Source organism: Perissodus microlepis, chromosome 13, assembly GCF_051167445.1.
Source record: "Perissodus microlepis isolate ML-2025 ecotype Zambia chromosome 13, ASM5116744v1, whole genome shotgun sequence".
In the NCBI taxonomy this organism is placed as follows: domain Eukaryota; kingdom Metazoa; phylum Chordata; class Actinopteri; order Cichliformes; family Cichlidae; genus Perissodus; species Perissodus microlepis.
The window spans coordinates 9461001-9482260 of NC_140473.1; the positions used below are offsets into that span (position 1 = coordinate 9461001).

General features: G+C 40.5%; 1 protein-coding gene across 2 annotated transcripts in view; it reads right to left on the bottom strand.

Moving 5' to 3' along the window:
- disc1 (DISC1 scaffold protein) overlaps positions 1–19859 on the bottom strand; it is a 49745-nt gene extending 29886 nt beyond the window's left edge. The window contains exons 1-10 of one of the 2 annotated variants that reach the window (XR_014801915.1): positions 19297–19859; positions 18956–19090; positions 14759–15627; positions 13016–13085; positions 11477–11633; positions 10797–10893; positions 10150–10382; positions 5520–5574; positions 2559–2661; positions 2195–2383 (exon numbers count right to left, since the gene is read on the bottom strand). Coding sequence is in view for 1 of the 2 variants with exons in the window: in XM_084948034.1 (XP_084804160.1) it covers positions 2195–2383; positions 2559–2661; positions 5520–5574; positions 10150–10382; positions 10797–10893; positions 11477–11633; positions 13016–13085; positions 14759–15627; positions 18956–19090; positions 19297–19468 (2080 nt within the window). In the remaining variant the exon portion in view is untranslated. The remainder of the gene's footprint in view (positions 1–2194; positions 2384–2558; positions 2662–5519; positions 5575–10149; positions 10383–10796; positions 10894–11476; positions 11634–13015; positions 13086–14758; positions 15628–18955; positions 19091–19296) is intronic. The other variant, XM_084948034.1, reaches the window with a different exon arrangement.
- Between the last annotated feature and the right edge of the window lie 1401 nt (positions 19860–21260).

The following is a 21260-nucleotide window of genomic DNA, read 5'->3' on the forward strand; positions in this document are numbered from 1 at the left end:
GTAACCGGCTAACTTTACACAATTAAAGCTCAATTCCCTCGCACCACCCTCGCCACCTCGCCTCTTCGCGACTGCCAATCCTTGCTGGTAACTCGTTTGAAGCCGATTCCCCCGCTGACAGCAGATCACTTTTGCTTCATTTGGGAGAAAAAGTCATTGTTCATTGATGTCCTCTCGCAGTGTGGAGCAACATCAAGAGGCGACTCGTCTTTCAAAGAGCTCTCATGATTCACATTTTGAACTGATATTTAAAAAGTGTATTCAAAGAAAAAGAGAGGCGCCTTTCAAGTACACAACAAACGCTTTCACGCCTCAGTGGACAGGAAAAAAAAGAACAGCGCTGTTTCAGGTAATGCTGCACTCATTCATATTCATGCTTTAAAATGTTTATTCTAAGCTACTATAATAACTGTTTTAACAATGGAACAAATGTGTACATGTAATGTCCCAAAGAGAATTATTACACAAACATCTCTTAAGCTGACTTTTTGTTTCTTGAGCTTTTTTACAGTTTTTCAGATTTTTGTCTTATTGTACAGGTTTCGTTCATTCTTGCTGCTCGAATCAGGCTTGTTTCCAGATGCAGCATACAGCTGTTCTCAGCAACAAAAAATCACCCAAAAATCATAGAAGGCAAAGTGTACACAACCTGCCGAGCACCTAAGGGCAGGCAGCTGTGCTAGCTGAAGGCCAGAAACATAATCTGAATGAATGACAATATGATGTCAACTTGAAAAGCAATGTTAGTTTTGTGTATTTAGGTTCTAAAACTGTACACAATAAAAAAGCAAAAAAAAATAGTGCTCACACTAGCTTCATAATTATAATACAAACATATCAATATGTTCCTTCGACCAGTTTTATTCATTTTTGTTTCTGATAGAGGGCTGGAGGAAAGGATTCATTTAAGCAAGCAGTGCTCTTGGTTTTATTAACACCGAAGGTTTTTCCTCTTAAGAAGCATGAAAGTGACTCCTGAGCTCACTGACTGGATGTTTTGTGGTTAATCACGCCTCGGGAATTCTAAAACTAAAATTGCGATATAGATTTTATGGTCATAAGTGTGTACTCTGGAGCTTTTCTCCAAAAACCTGTTGCTTATTTAGCACAGTTCTTACTCTTTTGTGCTAACGATTTAACCAGGACACTTTTTGTTGTAAAAGCTGCAACTATGAGCCACAGAATCCTGCATATGCAAATAAAATTAACTGGAATTTTATGTGTGGAACCAAAGTGGTTTCTATCTAGCCCCTACTTCAGATTTAATCCCCCATTAAACCGAATGGTAATTTTTTACATTTCAGTTTGGTAGAAAATAAACAAGAAACTATGCTTCATGTAGAGCCTTACTGGAGCTAGTAGGAACATTTTATTAATCTAACTGTATGCTAATATTCACCTGTATGAGATTTATCTTCTCAACAAATTATATAAATTCATATACCTACATAGGTTTTTAAGTAATACCATAATGGGCAAAAGATGCAGCAGTTTATTGATACCTACACATGGAAATACAGAATATAAGCCCAAAACAGACTCTGTACAGTTCTAACAAGCCTGAAAGTCAATGTTTGGCTGGACTGTTTCCCTCCTCTTGACAGCCACCCTTTCACGGAGACCATTTCTGATGAGGCTTCAGCAGCTGGATAAATTGAAGGGCCAGATGTTTCTCACAGGTCCTGTGTTAGGTCTTTTTCTAAGGACATAGCATGTTTAGATCCTGTTCATCTACTGTACACAGTTTTTAGGCCTAATGTTTTCTTTTATCCAGCAGCATACTGAAATATGCTAAGATTCCAGCTAACGGCTTCTGGGGAATCACCTTGTTAGTGCAGAAATACTATTTTATGCCCTTCAAACTGTGTTCTCGTGCTAAGTTGTTTGTAGGCACAACACTGGTTCATCCTTTGCACCGTTAGGCACAGTTTTTATGCTTCAGTGATTTGTAGTTCAGTGTTAAGTGATCAGGTACAAGGACTGGACTGAAAATGAATGAAAAAGTGCCAAAAGAAAAACCTGCAGAACTATTGCTCGAGACCACTTTTTAAAAATTGCGGTAAAGTCTCGCTCCTTATAAAAAACAAACAAAAATTAATAAAGTAATAGTGTTGTATATTTATATATTAATTAAGCAATAGTAAAGACAAGGGTTTGATGTTGTCAGTCATACTGGGTAGCCTCTGCCACTCACCATGCTGGGCCTCCCTCTGCTCCAGCTCCTGTCTGAGTTGCTGCCGCTGCTCCTTCATCCTGGCGAGCTCCTGGCTGCTCCCTGAGCTGAGGCTGTGCAGCCTCTTGGCCAGAGCCTCGAGCCGGTCCCCCTCCAGGTACACCGCCTTCATCTCTGCTTTCAGTTCCTTAGCACTGCTGAAGTCATTACCTGCACCGGTGCACCACAGGAGCACATTATGCTTACAACGTCCATTAATGAGCTTCTTGATCATTAATAGCTTAATTAAGTGAGGCTAATGGTGGGTGAGCCAAGTAAATGGGGTAAATAAAAAAAAGGGTAATGCAGCAGGGATGTAGTGGGGTGTGGTTGAGTGGAAAGTTACCTGAGATGGCTGCCAGTTTGGCTTCATGTAGTGCCAAAAGCTGTGTTTCAGTCTCACTGACTTTCCTCCTTAGGCTGCTGCCCAGTCTCTGACTCATGACCACCTGAGGAAAAGAAAGAGAAGAACATGCAGAGGAGAGAGCAGGGGGGGAGGGCGGTAACTAACAAAACCTTCGCAGACACATGGATCCCACAGGAGGCAAAGCTCATTTCCAATTCCACTTTCATTTTCTTTTTGACACTCATTCTTACAAGACCTTACAAATTCATTTCCGTCCTTCTGTGTTCGCTCTGCTTTGAATACACAGCAGAGCATCAACGCCGATGTGTTACCTTTGTCTATAACCTTTAGAAAGAAAGAGAGTGCTTCTCCTTTCACATGGACAGACTGGAAAATGTGAAATCCTCATAAAAGATATCATTAGAAAGTCAGAGAGGAAAAGGCCCCTGAATGTCACAGCCTGATGGGGATGCGGCACCTCAGCCCTGAGTATTCACAAAGGAGCTGATGGTCTCCATCAGCCCGTCTGGCCCTCATCTGCCCTCACCCTGTCCTTTAAACCTCTGTTATTTCCATTGTATACACTTTGAACCACAGCTACAATCCCCACGATCCGCTTCCTTCTTTTTAGGAACTGTTTTTCTTTTTTTTTTTTCACTGCTCAAAGAGATTTGGATCCAGATTTTCTGACGCATGTTTTCCTTAAATCTGACACAGTTATGTGCAACACTTTGAAAAGGCAGTCAAATAGACTGTTATTTCCGAGGCAGAACATCCCCGGAGAGTTTTCTCCGCACAGAAATGTAGAAAGCGGATTTTTTTTTTCCAAACGGGCTTGTATAATTTTATTTCATGCATTACATGAAGTGAAAATATTTTTTGAGTGCTTTTTCAAACTGTAGAAATTCTGACATCGCTGATTTAATTTCAAAACATCGGGCTATTTGTCAATTTCAAAAAAAAAGTCAGCGGAGAAAGCGAAAGTTACTTTCATGTCAGCAATCATTTTGTCACAGCAGGTGAGCAATTTTCCACTTGGTGAATATATCATCTAGGAACCAAACTTCTCATTTTAGCTTAACAATGGGCACTTTGTGATGATGGTAAATGTATATCTGGGTAGAAACCCACGACATTTCTTTCAGGTGCAGCGGCAACATCAATCAGTGATTTGATGATGGCTTTCAAGACTCAGTGACAGTAGCTTTACAGAGCTAACTCTGTAAGCTAACTTCTCTCTCCTTATTCCATGCATCTAGTTTCTGGATAAAAATATCTGAAAAAAAGAAAATAACTAGTAAGCAGCATATGTCTGAATGAATATGCCAAAGTACAGAGGATGACAACAATAGCTTAGATAACCACTCATCACAAAGAAAGGTATACAGAAGAGCCTCTCTGAACACAACACATTCACCTTGAAGCATATGGGCAAAAACAGCAGAAGACCACACTGGGTGAACGAAATGGTCAGCTAAGAACAGGAAAGCGATGTTGTGAAGTGTAATAATATGGAGGATATTTTCTTAGCACAGTTTGGTCCCCTTATTACCAACTGAGCATGTACTGTTGCTGACTACGCTCACCTTTTTATAACCAGTGCCGTCCATCTTCTAATGGTTGCTTCCAGCAGAATAACATATGTGACAAAGATCACATCATCTTAAACTGGTTTCGTGGACATGGCAGTGAGTTCTCTGTACTCAATGCCCTCCACAGTCACCAGAGCTCAATCCAGTAGGGCACTTCTGGGTTGTGGCGGAACATGAGAATCACATCGTGGATGTGCAGCCGACAAATCTGCAGCAACTGTGTGATGCCGTCATGTCGATATGGACCAAAATCTCAGAGAAATGTTTCCAGCAGCTTGTTGAATCTGCGCTACAAAGAATAAAGGCTAATGGATGTCCAACATCATCCAGTACTAGCAAGGTATAGATGAGCTCATGGTTTGGATCTCACCCTAAAAGTGTCAATCTGACAACACGCACTGCCAAGCAGCCCCAAATGATGAATTGCTTTTTGGGGAAGAGGAGAGACGTTAGAGGTAAACAGATGTGGGGATTAGAGTTTTTAGAACCCACAGTGTGGTACACTGAAACACACTAAAGCTGAGGTTGTTTACTCTACATGTACTCTTGCAGATGCCTCAGGATGTTACAGTTGAACAACATGAACTCCATGGTGGAAGTCATACCCGAGGCTATTTGACTCAGTTCTCATCACCAGTGATCATCTTTGACATGAAAATTCAGGTCAGTTTGAGACAGACACTGACCGCTCTCACAGCACATTTAACGTCTGTACTGATGCATATGTGCAAGAGAGATCTAAATGCAGTAGCAGCACAGAAGTGGTGCAAAATCTCAACATTAACAGGAACCGCTGCTACATCCAAATCAAGTTTTTGCTTCTTATGGTCTTCTGATTACACCGTGTGCAGCTTTGTGCTTCCTTTGTGCAGGAAGCACAAAGGAAAAGCAAACCCTTGATAAGCATGAGTGAATTCTAGTTACACAGCAGCATGCAAACCCAGGTATACACACAAACAACGGACACGGGCTTCAAATCACTACGTTAGCCATGTTTTACTCATTTAGTTGATTTTAAAAGTGTGCATTTAAGCAAATCGGACAGCTTTTTCATCATCAGGTGTTGTAATAATTTTACAGATGATTTAGAATTTAGGGAGGATTTATTCAAAATGACAACTCCTGTGACTCTTGCAAAAAAACAAAAAACTGGAGAGTTTACTGCCTTGTCAAAGAGAAACAAGCTCATGAATACAGACACTGACATTTAGTACATATATTTAAAAAACACCAAAGCTCGCACAAGACACATAATGTGTATTTTGACTTACTGCTTATTAGATATTCACACACATTCAGTCATCGTCGACATGCTGAGAAGAGAATGAGATGTTATAGAATAAATCAAGTCAGCGGAACAGTGGCTTACCTTAGCAGTGGCTTCCTTAATGGACAGATTTAATGCCTGCTCCTGCTCCTGGAGTCTGCAAAATAAAAACATAAATGTCACAGTGCAGGACTAAAGGTAATTTTTTCCATTTTGGGGATGAAATCAGGAGTTATCAATATGATATCTCCTGTTCCAATCTAGATTTTTGTTGTTTTTTTTTAGCTTCTACTCATCTGGCAGCTAATCGCTTAACGGTTTGCAAACTAACAACTATCAAACTGAACCTTGGATAACTTTTTAAAAGGACAGTCTTGAGAGTGTTTGTCCAGTGGATGGGAGCAAATATTCAACGACCAGTTCAGCCATGCACAAAAGTGAGACATTTCTTTATATTTTGCAGCTAATTATCTAGATTGCAGTCTTTTAACGTGCTCTTGAGGAATCGTTCTCCTGGCTTTCTAAAGGTCTTTCAAGGTCTTTCTTTAGACATTGGCCATATTTTTATCATTTTATCCAGTCCTTTTACCTGACCACTCTCAGAGGAACAGCTTTTTATTTGTTAAGCCACTTAAAACTGACTTATGAATAATTCACGGACAAAAAAATAAATCTAATTTAAGGTCTGAACCAGTGTTGTACTCTACACATATGATAACATAGCAGCCTGTCATAAAAACGCATCATTTGTTCACATTTGTTTAGTTGAATAGTTGCACCAACAAGGTGAATTACAAATAACTTTTAGCCAAAAACTTAGTGTGCAGTGTCCTTAAAAACCTTGACAAGTTAAAGAGAAAGCAAGATGTGGCAAACATATAACTGTCGATCTAGATAGTTAAAGAAGAAAGTTTCATTGGCAAAAGGTCTTCATCAGCATATACGAAGGAGGTGAGGAGAAAGGTACAACAGTGAGTGTCTAAAGCCAGCTGTAAAACACAGTGGAGGCTCCGTCATGGTGTATGGCCACATTTCAGCCAGTGGTGATGGGGATGGAATTATAAACGCAGGAAAGTACCATCAGATTTTGATTGGCCATGTAATCTGGAAAGCGTCTGATTGGCAACAGCTTCATTTTTCAGCATGACAATCATCCCAAACGCACCGCCAGTGCAATAAAAACATACCTAGATAGAGAAACACACAGTGGAACACTATCAGTCATGGATTGGCCTCCCTGTAGCCCAGACCTCAACATTAATGAAGAGTTGTGGGATCATCTTTACAAAAAACAAAACGAAAAGGCAGCCAACATCCAAAGTAGTCCTTAAAGAAGCTTGGAGAACTATATTGAAGACTACTTAAAGAAATTACAAGAACATCTTCCTAAGAGCTCAGGCTGTGTTGAAGAATAAAGCTGGCCATACCATCACCACCAATTTTCAAGTTCATGTTATTTAGCTCAAGACTTTCTTACTGCTCTTCTTAAACATCTTGGCATACAGAAGATAAAAGACTTGCAGGTATCGCCAGAGTAAGTTTTTTGCACGCTGTTCATCTTAGGTTGTAAAAAAATACATATAAGCTGATACTGTGTGCAAACACGAGCATAAGAGACCTGCATTGTGAGGACACGAGCTTTAAATTTTGCGTTTGAAATCAAATGCTGTAACCAGTGAAGCTTAAGCCTGCATCTGGGTGGTTTACTTTAGCGTAAGAAAGAGAAACGCTGTGAGCGAGTGTGCCACTTTTTGGAATACTGACCTGAAATAAACTACATCAAAATAAAGACAAAACTGAACCTGAAAAACACCTTCCATTATAAAATATGGCTCAATATTTGTGTTTTCTTTAACTGGCCTGTTGGATTCAACTCTAGCCCAATATTTCAGACAGTAAGGGAAAACAGGACAACCCATTAAGGTCACACTACTTGGTGACAGATCTAAATCAATTACAAGATGGAGAAAAATGAGCATAAAATCCATTATGCACAGTACAGTCACCTTGAGACAGTCCCAATTGTCTCACAAAAATCATTATGTCCACTCCATGTTATTCAAGCTGATGCTCAGAGTGAGTCAGAGTTAAATGTTGTCTCTGAACATCAGTCTTATAGCGCCGAGTGGATTTCTTTAATTCAGTATTCGTGTGGAAAAAAACCTGATACGAGACAGAAATATCCTGTGTTGTTTGGAAAAGGGGGGACTGCAACACAATCATCATGGTGACCCGTGGCAAGCCACCCACAGATGTGCAGCTGAATATCCAATCTGAGGTCGCAATTTCAATCAGCAACGAGAATAAATGCGTTTCAGCCGGGGTGAGAATAAGCCAGATATCAAATTATGCCAGTGGTGGTGGGTCACACCGCCAAGAAGGCGATAAGTACAATTTACATGTCTTTCTAACGAGTGGCAAGACGGAGAGGCTTTCCACAGTGCTCCCTTGCAAGCTATTAACTTCAGAGGATATGATGCAAAGTAATCGTTAGCATCTAAGAAAAAAGCCATTAAAATTCAAAGCAGGTTCAAGCAGGTGTGAGAGAAGAAGACTGAAGGCACGTGGGATAAGAAAGTAGCTGTCCTCTCTGAATCTAAGAAACAAGTTACTCCTAAAAGGGCTGCAAACTGCTTTACATTACATCCATTTGTCAGCGGCTTTTGTTTATAAAGACCTGAAATACATGAGCTGAACCTCTCCAGGAACAATAGGCATCCAGTGCTGCATGGGCAGACCTGTCGATCACCGAACAAAGTGAGCAATTTTGCCTGTAAGCTGATAAAAATGGTAACGATTCATGTAAATGCAAGGCTAGGTGTCTTCTGTGCTGTTACTGGAGGTGTTGATTTGGTTGAAACGTGATGGTGTGATTTTGACAATTCTGCTGAAAGATTTATTCAAAGTGCTGCTTTGTCTAAGGATGGATGAAGCTGGGAGGCGATGACTTAGAAACAGCAGATCGCCACTGACACATCAACTTCAAAATGGGCTAATTAAATGTATGTAACATGATGAAAGAGAAAAAAAACCCTATGGACAGACTGTTGCATGGTCACCAGCATTTGCAGCTCTATAGCAGCCCCACCTGGCCGTTCCAGGTATTGCACAAATACAAATACTGACCACTGCATAAGAAGTGAGCACATCTGACAGACTTGTACTAAACAAATGCTTTATGCATAGTAACCACACCAAGATCTTGCACAAGGTTAAATTATCATTACTGTGGCTAATTTTGCCCAAATTAATTGATATGTTCATATTTTTATCAAAGTAATATTAAATACAAATCTGGCTTTTATTGTACAGTTTGAGTAAGATTAAATAAGGAGATGCGTCTCCTGGAGTTTTGATGAAAAATGAAAGAGTACAAAACCTTTTGACTGCACTGGATAAACGTTACCTGTCTATTAAGCTGGCGTCAGGTAACAAAAATACTTCTTCTACATTTACAGTAAAGAATTATGTTTAAAACTCCAGTCCTCCTGCTGTCAGAGGAGGAAACCATCATAAAGTGGATAAACAAATGGCTGTCATGGAGGATGCTGTGATGTTTGGCAATTTGTCAGCTTCAGGGCTTGTTTTCCTCATCCCTGACATAGGCTGTGCCGATTCCTCTATTGTATATAAATGTGTAAGTAGAAATACATCAAATTAACACAACAACACAAATTATGTTACCTTCAAACTAGTTCTGAGTAAAGGTTATGCATGTAAAGGCCCAATCAGCGGACACTTTTCACAGTTTAGGTGTTAGATCCAGCTCGACCAATCAAACTGAGAGTCCAACGACCGACAGGAGAAACTGTAATACCGACGTGCAAAATTCAAAAGGTGTGAAAATGTTTTCTCAGTGCTCAAGACCTCAATTTCCATTTTTCACATACATTTGCACATTTTCTTAACTATTCTGCTTGCTAGCAGAAGCAGATCCTGGAGAGGAAAACGCCTTTAATACGTCCAAAGATCTGCAGCGAAGGCTTTGATTCCCTCGTTTGAAGTTTTTCCCTAAATACAGATGAGAACAGAATTACTGGTGATGAAATGTTTTTGAGGAGATTACCAGTTCCAGAAACGTTGAATCATCCCCACATCATAACACTCCCACCACTGTGTTTCACTGTGGGGACGGTGCTGTTTGGGTTATACGCCTCTCCCTTCTGTCTGTGACCAAAGAGCTCTAGTTTCATCTCATCTCACCAAAGGATGCACTTCCAGTATGAACAATCTTTCTCCAGGTTGTTCTTAGCACATTTCAGTGTGGCAGTTCTGACTAGTTCTCGTTCCGGTCTTTCTCAGTGCTTTTTTAGAGGCAGAGAAGATTTATATACTGTGTGTAAATTGGAGGATAACTCTTGTTTTTTGTAAGCTTTGAGGAATACAGAGTTAAAGCATGTCATTGCGCATGACGGGTTTGTGGTAGAGGCCAATAATTTTATCCTCATTTGTAAATTTCTGTTCCTGGGAACAGCATGTTTCATTCATTCATTACCTGCAGCTTTGTAAAGGAGGCTAAAGGAGGCTCTAAATTTGAAATAATTTCATGCAACCACTCAGATAAGATGAAAGCATTATTATTAACTATGCTCAAAAAGACACAACTGTTTAGTTCTCTATTTTTCCACTTGCACTTTTTCCACTTCCTTTTTTTCCGGCTCATGCAAACACAGCTTTTCATGTCACAAATGTGACATTTAAGCAAGCAAATCATCACATATATGGCGCTGACCTGAGCATGGAGGGAGGACGAGAGACTGAGATTTGTGTGCGATTTTCAGAAGCGACGAGGTCCTGGAGGATTCGGCTCATGTCGCAAAGCTGAGCCGTGCTGCAGCTCCTCAGCACGGAGGCCTCCAGCTCCTCAGCCTCCACCTGTTGCTCTTCCTGCTGGGTCTGCTGCTCCAGACACCGGCTACGGTCCTTCAGCTCCACCAGTCTCTGCTGCAGCTCTGCGATCTCCTCCTGCAGAGGTGGAGAAATGTTCATTTCATTCATTTTACATGTATGTTAGAAATAACATAGTTTCTATGAAGGTAATCAGTAACAGTGAAGTAGTACTTCAGTTTTTTAAGCCAGCAGATTGAATGAAAAATTCAAACACCTAATCTGAAACTGAAGGAAACTTGACTGATGAGTTATTAGCTTTTTTCAGAATTGTTAATCAATAGTTTGTTTGATATTAAAGTAGCAGTGAGATTAGTTAATCTTGTTCACACTCATTCACTGTCAGTTTAAATACTGCTGACAGCTATGCATATTTTACAAATTTCATTCACTTTTGTGAGCAAGGAAAGAAGCTGTTTTATTAAATTCTCAGAGGAGCAGTAACTCAGACCAGCCTGACGTACAAAGCGGAACGGCGTGAGCCGAATTTACCTCGACAAGCCGTCTCTCTCGTATCAGACGTTCTCTTCGTTGCAGTGGACCCTGTGATGAGTTGGATTGCTCCCCTGCAACAGGCTCTGCACACTCCCTGCCACAAAATGACACCATTTTTAACAGCTTTGATTAACATTTTCAGGAGGTTAATCCACATTTAATGTTGCTTTTAATCTCTGTAAGTCAAAGCTAAAGAGAGCTGCAGATGGGTAATATACAGTATGGATGTGTGTAATCACTTTTTCCCACAGATTCTCATCAAATAACTCTGTGACAGTGGAAAATCTGCTGTTTATCAGAGGTGACCTACAATCCTTTTGCTTATATTTGTTCGGGATACTCTCTGAAGAGGCCCCACCTGATTTCCTTCCTGTCGCAAGAGCTATTTTGGAGAGCTCCCCCTCTTTGATCTGTGCTACAATATTGCAACAAAAGAGAGAGAATGAGCTTATGAACTCAAATAAACCCCATTATGTCCTGAACAAAGGGAGTTTATTGCTATAAAAGTAGATCTGTTTTTTGTTTAAGTGACACACAATATAAAACGAGGTCCTAAACAAAACAGGAAAAGTAATTTTCAGTGTAACCACATTTCATATTATATTCCACTTATATATTGTATGCAGTTAAGGTTTTAAATATAGTGTTTCAGTTAACATGATCAAACCAGCACTGACCTGTACTGACTGCAGTCTGCCCTCTGGAGGGCGCTGTCCACCGCCTGTCTGAGCCTCTCCAGGAGCAACGCCACGCTGGGCTGTTGGGAGGGTAAACCCAGCTTCAGAGTGCTTCGTTCTTTAGACAGCTCCTCTAGCTTTTTCCCAAAGCGCTCAGCTGTGAACACACATACACACATGCTGAATAACATGCAGAAAACATCAGCTAGAGGAGTCCAGTTATCAGCAAGTGGTGTTGTGTTCTAGCCCTTTACTAGAAGTCATTTAAAGGGAGCACATTTCTGACCTTGCTGTATTTATGAATCCTGAATAAAAATCTGCATTTCTTGGCTCTGTAAACACATATGACCCTAAAACTAGAATTATCCCAGTCTGGCGGGTTCATGGCTAAATTAAAAGATGGCAAGCACGACATACATAGACAGAATTTACAGAACCAATCTCATCAGCTATTTAATCCAACACTGTGCAAGTGGAAAAACAGAAAACTAAACGTATAAGTCAGAGAATGAATAGACGAGGAGAACACCAGCCAAGGCATACAACACTGACCCAAATAATAAGCACGTTCGAACAGATCTACAGGATACAGAAACATGTGTATTTAAACCTGTTTTTAAGCTGCTCCCTTATTCACAGGGGTCACCACGTGCAGATAGACACACATGGTTTTAATATGGTGGGTTTTTAGGCTGGATGCCTTTCCTGACAAAACCCTCCCAGTGATTTCTGTCTCCTGATATCAAACCAGGGATCTTCTGTGCGTAATGCAAATGTGTTAACCACAGAAGCAGATGTATCTTATGTATTTGTTCTATCACAAAATAAAAGAAATGGGTTAAAATGCAGTTTTTGGTTTGATTGTTTATAATTTTTTTTACAATATCTAGGTCAGGTACAAGTACAAATGATATTTGTTAGGTTTGAGGCTTTGTTGTTTCGTTGCAATAATCACGTGGAACCCCTTCCTGTAAACTTTTCTGTAAAACCTTCCCTTATTTCTCTGTAAATACCCTTTATTTTGATTTAAGTCGACATAATAACTGTGCTACTTTCTGTTTTAAGCCACATAAATTGAAGATTTTCTAGTTTTACCATTATAGGATAGTTAAAAAAAAATAAAGATAAAGGTAAGTCAACCATGGAAAGAGCTTACTGATGTACGAAACAGTCAGCACTAAAAAGCTCTGTGCCTCATCTCTCACATGTTCTTTCACACAGGTCATCTCAGTATGGTGAACAGCAAATTAGCAAGAAATTTAATAAAGAAGCTGACATCAAAGTGATAAATGATCCAAACATGTGAGTGAAAGCTCACTCAAGGACAGCACGTGTTAAGCTCCTGTGGCTTTCTGGTCACTGAGTCAGAATATTTTCACTTTGAACTGTGCTCTTTTCTCTAACTTTAAGTTATTGTGTTTAGTGATATTAAACTTTAACTTCTTAAAAACAAATAGTAAAAAGATAAATAGAATCTTATCAAATCATTCATAAAGTCGTTATTTTGTAACCTTAACTGAAATGGCTAAACTGGTTTACCTGCGTCATAATCGTCGTCCAGAATTGCTTTCTGCTGGAGCCTCTGCAGCTTCAACATCATGGATTCAATCTGAGAGACAGCAAAAAGACAGAACAGGTTACACAACAGTAACTCCAGAGTTCATCGCCTTTTAAACAGTCAATACATGCAGAAAAAAGGTGGGTGCAATGACTGTCAGGTCAAAGTGATACTGGGTCAGCAAGCTGAGGAAAGGGCGTTAACAATAACTTGACTACAGTACTTCAACGTTTTACTTTTTTTTGAGGAGGACCTGAAAGATTCTATCAGATGTAACACACTAAAGCAAATACTGAAAAATGTTTTTATCAGATGAAATATGGGGTCATTTTTATCACTTTCAAGCTTAGAATGTAAGATAGGAAAATATTGTTTGCTTTTCTGTAAAATACTCACAATGCAATTATTTCTAATTTCTTGCAAAATGCATGAATTATACACTAATTAAAAGTACTTAGGTAGTACTTAATATTTTATTACAGAATAATTTGTCTTCTTTTCTATAAAATACCTGAAGTTATTCCCTTTTACTCCCTTATTCTAGTGTACCTATCTTTAAGCATTTCCTTGTAAATTTAATTACTTTGTATTTTCAAATAAACTATATTTAAATTTCATTTAATTTCAGGGGAATTATGTCCTTACTCACGTGCAGTATTACAAAGTGTTAACCAAAAATTTTGTTAAGTAGGTGAGTTGAATACTTAGTTTTCTCTTTCAGAAAAATCTAAACCTGCTTGCTTTTGTCTTTCTTAATAAAACAAGAAAGCATCAATATAGCATCACTGTCTGAGTCTGTAAGTACAATGTTCTGCTATTAGAAAAAGCTAGCTGGTTAGCTTGAACGTCTAAAACAAGTGTAAACAAACAAACACGATACATGACCAGGTCTTAAAGTGCAACTTAGTTCTGATACTTAGTATAGGATAAACAGATGATTAGTGAGTTTCAGAGTTACTCAACTCTTGGGTGAATTTTGTTAACAAAACAAGGCTAACTCGTTCCCTTTTCAACATGAAGCTACAGCTGCTGGCTGTAGCTTCATATCTACCAACAAGGTATGAGCTGGAACTAGTAAGGAAAGCAAATACGGGTTTCCTGATTTAATATAGTATTCATCTCTCTGTAGTTTAGTCTCATCTTGACTGTAGACCAAGGTGTCGAACCTAAGGCCCGGCAAAAACTCCAATCTGGCCCACTGGAAGAATTTGGAAAATGTGAAGGAGTGAATAGATTTTGAACTTTTAACTGTATTTTCCTAGGATATACAGCTTTTTCCATTGACGAACACCACCCCCCATTGCAATATATACTACACCAAATAGTCAAAAATAACAGAAAAACAATTCAATGACAGAGAAGTTCCTGTATTTCCTGTATCGACTATGTCCATCATAGAAATTTATACTATAGAAATAAAAGAACATTATTATAAATATAGGAAAGTGAGGGGTGCCAGAACTTTTTCTGTTATTTTACATATTTATCATATAGAACAGACATACTGTTGAAATTTCTTCTTATATTAAGATGTTGCTGGGAAAATTGTTTAGTTAAACTTTACTAAACAGAAAGTGGAGTTTCACTAGTTCGCCACACTTAAAATCAAAGTGGGCTGTATGTGGCCTATAGTGTTAGATGAGTTTGATGTCGCTGCTCTAGACCTTGCTGGGAGATTAATTTGAATGACTGATATGTGAATTTCATGAGTCTGTCTTGCCCACCTTGGTGTGAGTGCGGTTGTTTTGGAGGCAGTCTTGCAGCACGCCCTCGTACTTCTTCAGCAGGTTGTCCCAGCCTTGCTCCAAGGCAGGTGTAGCGCTCTCGTAGCCTGAGGTGACAGAGGAGGCAGAGGTACTGTCCGAGTCCAGGGAGAGTGAGGAGGTGACCTCTATATCAATAGACTGGGCCTCACAGTCGGGCACGTGGGATCTTTCTACGTGGGTGGCAAACAGGCATTCTCGCCAGAACTTTCCTCCAGGTAGTGTTTGAGCAGGAGACGACTGCTTAGAGAAATTGTACTCGACAGGTAAGGTTTCGGGTTTTGTTTGAGGCAGGTCAGATGCTTTTGTTGATGAACTTAGTTCTTGTTCTTGTGTGGGTGTGGTGGTTGTTTTCTGGCTGGAGGTAAGTGACTGTTGGATGAAACTGAAGCTGGAGTTAAAAGAGTCCTCTGGCTCTGAATGAGTGCCCAGGCTCGAACTTAACCTGAGTTCATTGTGGGGCAGTGAGGACTGGCCCAGATGGCTGGATGTACTCTTAGAATTGCAGTCCACAGGGGAAGGAGGGTGGGTAACAGAGCAGACAAAGCTCTGAGTCTTCCAGGAGCTACACGTGTGTTTATCAGGCTGTTGATGATTTATTAAAGACACACTGTCTGCAGGAGCTGGACTTGGCCTTTGAGCATTAGTTGCATCAGCTATGTCAGCGTCACGTCCTGATTTTCCATTGGTAATAAAAGTGGTTGTCCCAACGTCCTCCTCCTCTTCCTGAGTTGCGCTCTGCAGTCTGCACTGCTCTCCTCTCATGTACCCTGGTCTTCGGTAGAGCCTCTTACGGCTGGAGCTGCCAGCTGTCCCTGATGCTCTGCCACCTGTCGATGCAGAGATTAACCATTAAGCTTGACAACATGGCCATGAGGAAGATAACGCATGACCTCATAGAACTGGTAGGATTAACCATGGGCTACAGCAGGAAGATGTAATGCTACGTGTACTAATTACACAAGTACCCGAAGCAGCTGTGATCCAGCAAAATGACCTTGTTTTTAAAGATAGTGCCTAATGGACTGAATTTAAAAAAAAAAAAAAAACGTTGGGCAGATGTGTGACATTTCCCAGGGTTCTGCTCCAGCTGTTGGGAAATACCAAAGCTGCACAGTCATTTATAAGTTAAGACATGCCTTTCTGTGGGATACCAGATGCATGAACAATATATTCTGAGGTTAGATTTGCATTTGTTTATTTTTGCAAATAGCAAAATTCTTCAGAGGAAAGGTTCTCAAAACATAGCAGGGGGTTCACGCCTGGATCTGGAGCCTTAAATCGGTCTATTTCACTGAAATATAGGGCAAAGGGCACACAGGCAAGGTCTGATTCCTGTTGGTCCACTAACAAACCGGCACTGATGATGCTATTGTTTTTATAACCATTCAGCTTCTCTCTTTTTCTTAAAGCAGTGAGGCTGATAAAGTTTAACTGAGATCTATTTCTGAGGGGGTGCTAAAACCTGTGAGTCTTCCAGCCAAAGCAATAAACTGAAGGATTGTTTAAAACAATATTGATTACCTTCGCTTTATCAAACCCACTTGCACTGCACTCATAGGAGAGGAGGCTTGTCTCAAAGCTTTTCAGTTATTACGAAATCCATGTTTTTTGTAAAGGGGCATAATAGCGAAATAGCTTGTGAAGCACAGACACTGCCAATCTTAGTAACAAGAAGTGATACAAACATGCATGCAAACAGCGTTTGGTCTGAAAGTGGAGCGTAATGATAAAGGCCAGATTGTGGCGGGAGTTAGACACCTGCTGCAGGGCCACGTGATTAATACATATCATGTTTAGGATTCAGACGAGGAGGCGCGCTCAAATGCTGGGGATCAACAGCCCCTTTGTGTACAGCTGCGCTGCTCCTTCTTTCACTTCTGGCTCTCGCTTTCTCCTCCCACTCACGAACACTGAAGGCACACAGAGGCACACTGACAGAGCTGAAAACACTGGGATCAGTTGTACTATTGTCAGTGTAAAAGCCTGTTAAACGCTTTAACTACGATAAAAACAAATCCAAAAGTAGAAAACGCAAACAAACACATAAAAACAACATCTTACGCAACTGTAAACCTCTACAAATAATGTGTTTTTTGCAGTGGGAGCACAATTATCAAGACAGGAATGCGGGGCATTGAAGAAAGCATGACCGATGAGCAAACCACAGTCCACTTCCCAACACCCAGTAACCTCCTACGATGCCACTCCTAAACTATCCCATGAGACTGTAAGAGACTCAAATAGACACCAGTGAGAGCAGTATTTCAAGTGAAAGTAACACACGGATGCTCCCATTGTAGCCACAGTGTTTTTGTGTGTATGCAGTGTCACTTAGAGCTTGGGTTACACACAGGTCCATTAGAGGGTCCTTGCAGACGTGGCTACTGGTCCATAACTGATGTAAGAAACCCAACACCATCTGTAGGTTACAGCTACAACCGCACACTGTCTACCATCTGGTGTGGCTAGATGTTATACTAAGCCCTCTACAACAACTAAGAGTCGAAAGAAGAGGGACATGATGGTGTTACTGTATCCTCACCATACTTCGATTACACAAAGAGAGCTCTTCCCGGTTTAAGGGGAAGGAAATGCCTCAGGGCCCATTGTTTTGTGTCTGCTGGCTTGTGTGTATGTCAGAGGGGCATCTATTTTTTGGCTGAAGCCCCTCAGAGGTATTTTCTACTTCCTGTCGGGCTTCGGGCTAAAATAGTTCACCAGGAATTCAGGCAGAATATACAAACAAGCAAGCAGTGACGCTGAGTGGTTCAACACCAAAGATAAAACAGTCCCTCTGCAACAGCATTCTCACTGTAGCATGTTATCAGTGCTGAAGAAACTGTACAGAGAGCCTGAGAAAAAGAAGCATGTCAGCCAGAAGAGGCGAGATTATTTACCTTTGGAGATTAAAGAGGCCCTTCTCAGCACCCTTAGGTTAAACACTGCATCCAATTGGGCACTGAAAGTGCTTGAGCCAAAGACAGAGAGGAATGCAGGGGCTCTCATAAAAACACAAACATTTGAGGAACAAGCTCAGCACCCTCTGACACACACACAGACACACAACACACACAAGTGGATCTGCATGTCAGCAACCTCCTGAGAAGCAGCACTGCTCGGCAGATGTGCGAAACCTCGCCACTTGTGACCAAAGAGAGCGTCACAAAAAGGGGAAGTGAAAGTTAGCAGTGATATCTATTCATCTTACTAAAGAAATTACTACATAAGTGGATGAAAACCCAACAATACAGTATGCTCCAATGCCAATTCCTATCTTTGGTCCTAAATCTTGGTCCTTATCGCTTCATTTTGCACGGTAGGTTAAAGGGTGGGGATATTCCAAGGATTGCGTCTCTGCTATGCTCTTGTCAGACTGTAATCACATGAGGATCAGTTGAGTCTGTGTTATAGAGATTCATTTACACACTGCACATACTCTTTAATATGCATTTTGATATTTTTTGTAGATTAGATTCATTCAAAAATGTCACACAACAGAGACCAGGGAAAAATCTACTCACAGCAGAAGCTGTTTCGGAAGCACTTTGGGAAATAGATTTTTATCTAAGGTTTACCACATCTAGCAGCCTTTTAACTGCAGTAGTTACCCTGTTGCATGTGGCGAGATCATAACAGTCTGATAAATGGGTCTAATGGAGGTCTGATTACCGGCATCCTGCGTGAACAGACTTGGATCACATTTCTATTTATTAGTCAAACTCATTTTATTTGTATAAAACATGTTAAAAGACCCAAATAGAGACAATGCGCAGGAAAATGCTTCTCTACTTTGTCTAAAGAGGTGGGGAACATATTATTTAAGTATTTAATCATTTCCAACTCATCATCACTCCTCCAAGAATGACTGGTAGGGAGACTTTATGATCCAGGGAACTGTGAACTTTCATACACATTCCAGGCAATGCAAATATTAAACAGGCTATGAGTCTTCACTGCGGCTGTTCTGCTTTTGTTTAATCATCTGATGATTATCCCTCCCTAAAAACTGCCGGCTTAGTACATCCTAATACTACTATTTTATCCCATTTCGGTGTATTAAAGTTGTATGAAGTTCCTGGGGGTGTATACATATCCTGTAAAAGACCAGGGTTGGTGTGAGAACATCAGCGGATAGTTAAAAATCTTGTGTTTTACCTTGAATGGTTTCGCGGCGGTGAAGCAGAGAGTTGCCGTGGCATTCCAGTCCCATCAGTCCAGCGAACATTTTTCCATTAAAAAAGGCTGTTTGTGTTGAAAAGTCAAAGAAAGTCAGACCCCGGTGGCACAAGCCTGCATAGAGTTACATCGACCATGTTTTAGAAGAAGTGAAGCCAGGCAAAGGGACTGATCTCATTTCCGTTATGGAAAAGTGAACCCGGGCTGCTATATTTTCCCTGCACAAAGTGAGTGACGTGTGAAAACTGCTTCCCAGCGCGCTGTTTTGTCCCTGATGAAAATTTCTTGACACAAACATTTATGGTACATCAGATTCTTACATTTCTCCCCCTGTTGGAAACAAGTGGGTCCCGCTGCGCCTGAACTGACGGTCTGGAGAAAGACTTCACGTCGTGCTGTTCCTTGTGGGGAAAGTATGGAAAACACATCCAGCGGTGGTGTGCAGTGGCAGAAGTACATAGCCCAGGAAAATCTGTCTGTTAGTCGACACATCGATCAGTTGATCAGTAATCCGTTAGTCGCTGCGCCCTTGCGTCATGCGTCGCGTTGGAGCTCCTACGTGTTCAGGAATTTGACTCCAGACTCCTTCAGACCGCCTCATATCCACAGCGGGCACACTGTGGAAGTAGCAGCGGACACGGAACCGGATTAAACAACGCAGTTGTTTATGTTTACATGTGCTGTATTTTAGTGTCACTGAAGCTTGTGGAGGAAATTTATGGAGAAAAATACCATCTCTCTACTATTAAGTCACAAATACCATGAAGTTCAAATGTATACACACAGGATGCGTGTGATTCAGTCATTTAAATCACAGTGTAGCAGGTCTGTACTCCCTTACACATCTTAATGTGTCTCTTTCTTTCGGCACTCAGGGAATCAGCGAGTAGCACCAAACCCTAGACCTCACATGGCGCAGAGTCTTTTCATCCACCCCTTCACACACCACTCATCCCAGTGCTCCTTTCATTCAGCTCGCCTGGCTCGTGAACAATACTCAGAGACAAAAAGCTCTTTTCAACAGACAGAATGCAGGACGTACTTACACATAGCTAGGGTAAGAGCAGGGATGAAACACGCTGCCTGGCATGCAGAGTGCCATCACCTGCTCTTTGTTAAAGATTAGAGGCGCATTAGGTTTGCATTACAGATGCATTTTTGACATCAGCGCACTGCCCCACAGGCTGGCTAGTTTCCAGGAGAAGCCCTTTGACTAACCTCTCAAGTTTTAGCTTAGTTGTCAAGTTTTAGTTTTTGGCTTACCTCTGTGCCATAAGTTTGAAGACATAAGAAACAGCATATTATGCGAAAAACCCAGAAAGAAGATGCTAAAATTACACACGGTGTCTATAAGGGAGCAGATGAAATGTATAAGAATGGTGTAATCACATCTGTCTTATGTATTGATATATGAGGGCTTTTATGAAATAATTAAGCAATCAGGAAAAGAGTGACTGCAAGGATAAAAGATGAATTAATCAAAGGATAAACACGTAGCTGTTGACTAATAACACATTAGCTCCTGCTCTGTTAGGTTTAGCTTGCTCTTTCCCTTCATCAGCTATGCATTCAATGCATCCATCGCATGCATTTTTCACAGTGCTGTAGCTGTGTTGCTGACTTTGACCAGCAGATGTCAGACTTCACACAGATATATTAGTTTATCCGCTATAGAAAGTTAAGAAATAACTTTTTTCTTTACATTTCCCAAAAGTATGTGTACACGTTTTCACTTTTACATCAAACCTTGAGAAATACACGTTTTCATCCAACTTTGATTTCATACATAACCACAACCATAGGCTGACTACGCGTTTCCTGATTTAGTCGTATTCACAAAATATTCATTTGATCCATCATATTTATGTCACTGTATACACAAATATATAGTATCAGATTTAAATAGTCTGAATGTGGATTTAATAGCATTCTTTTCTCCTAATAAAAAAAGGTCCATGCCAGTTTTTTGACTTTCTCCTGTGTATGGAACCAGGAAGTTTTTAAGCATGGCCACGAGAGTAGTCATTTCCAAGCCAAAGGTCTAAATCATTGTAAGTTTTATAGCTCTCACTGACAAAGATGTTAAGAGTGGTTTTGGTCTGCCATATTCCAGACAGTAGACTTACCGCAAATCTCTGGATTAGGGTTGTTCCAGGATTTATTTATTCATTTATATAAATGGGGCGCTAAAGTAAATTAGCTAAAGTAAAGTGCGTTACACTTTTAATTCAGTGTAACGCACTGAATTAAAAAAAAAATCAGTGCGTTACACTGATTATAATGT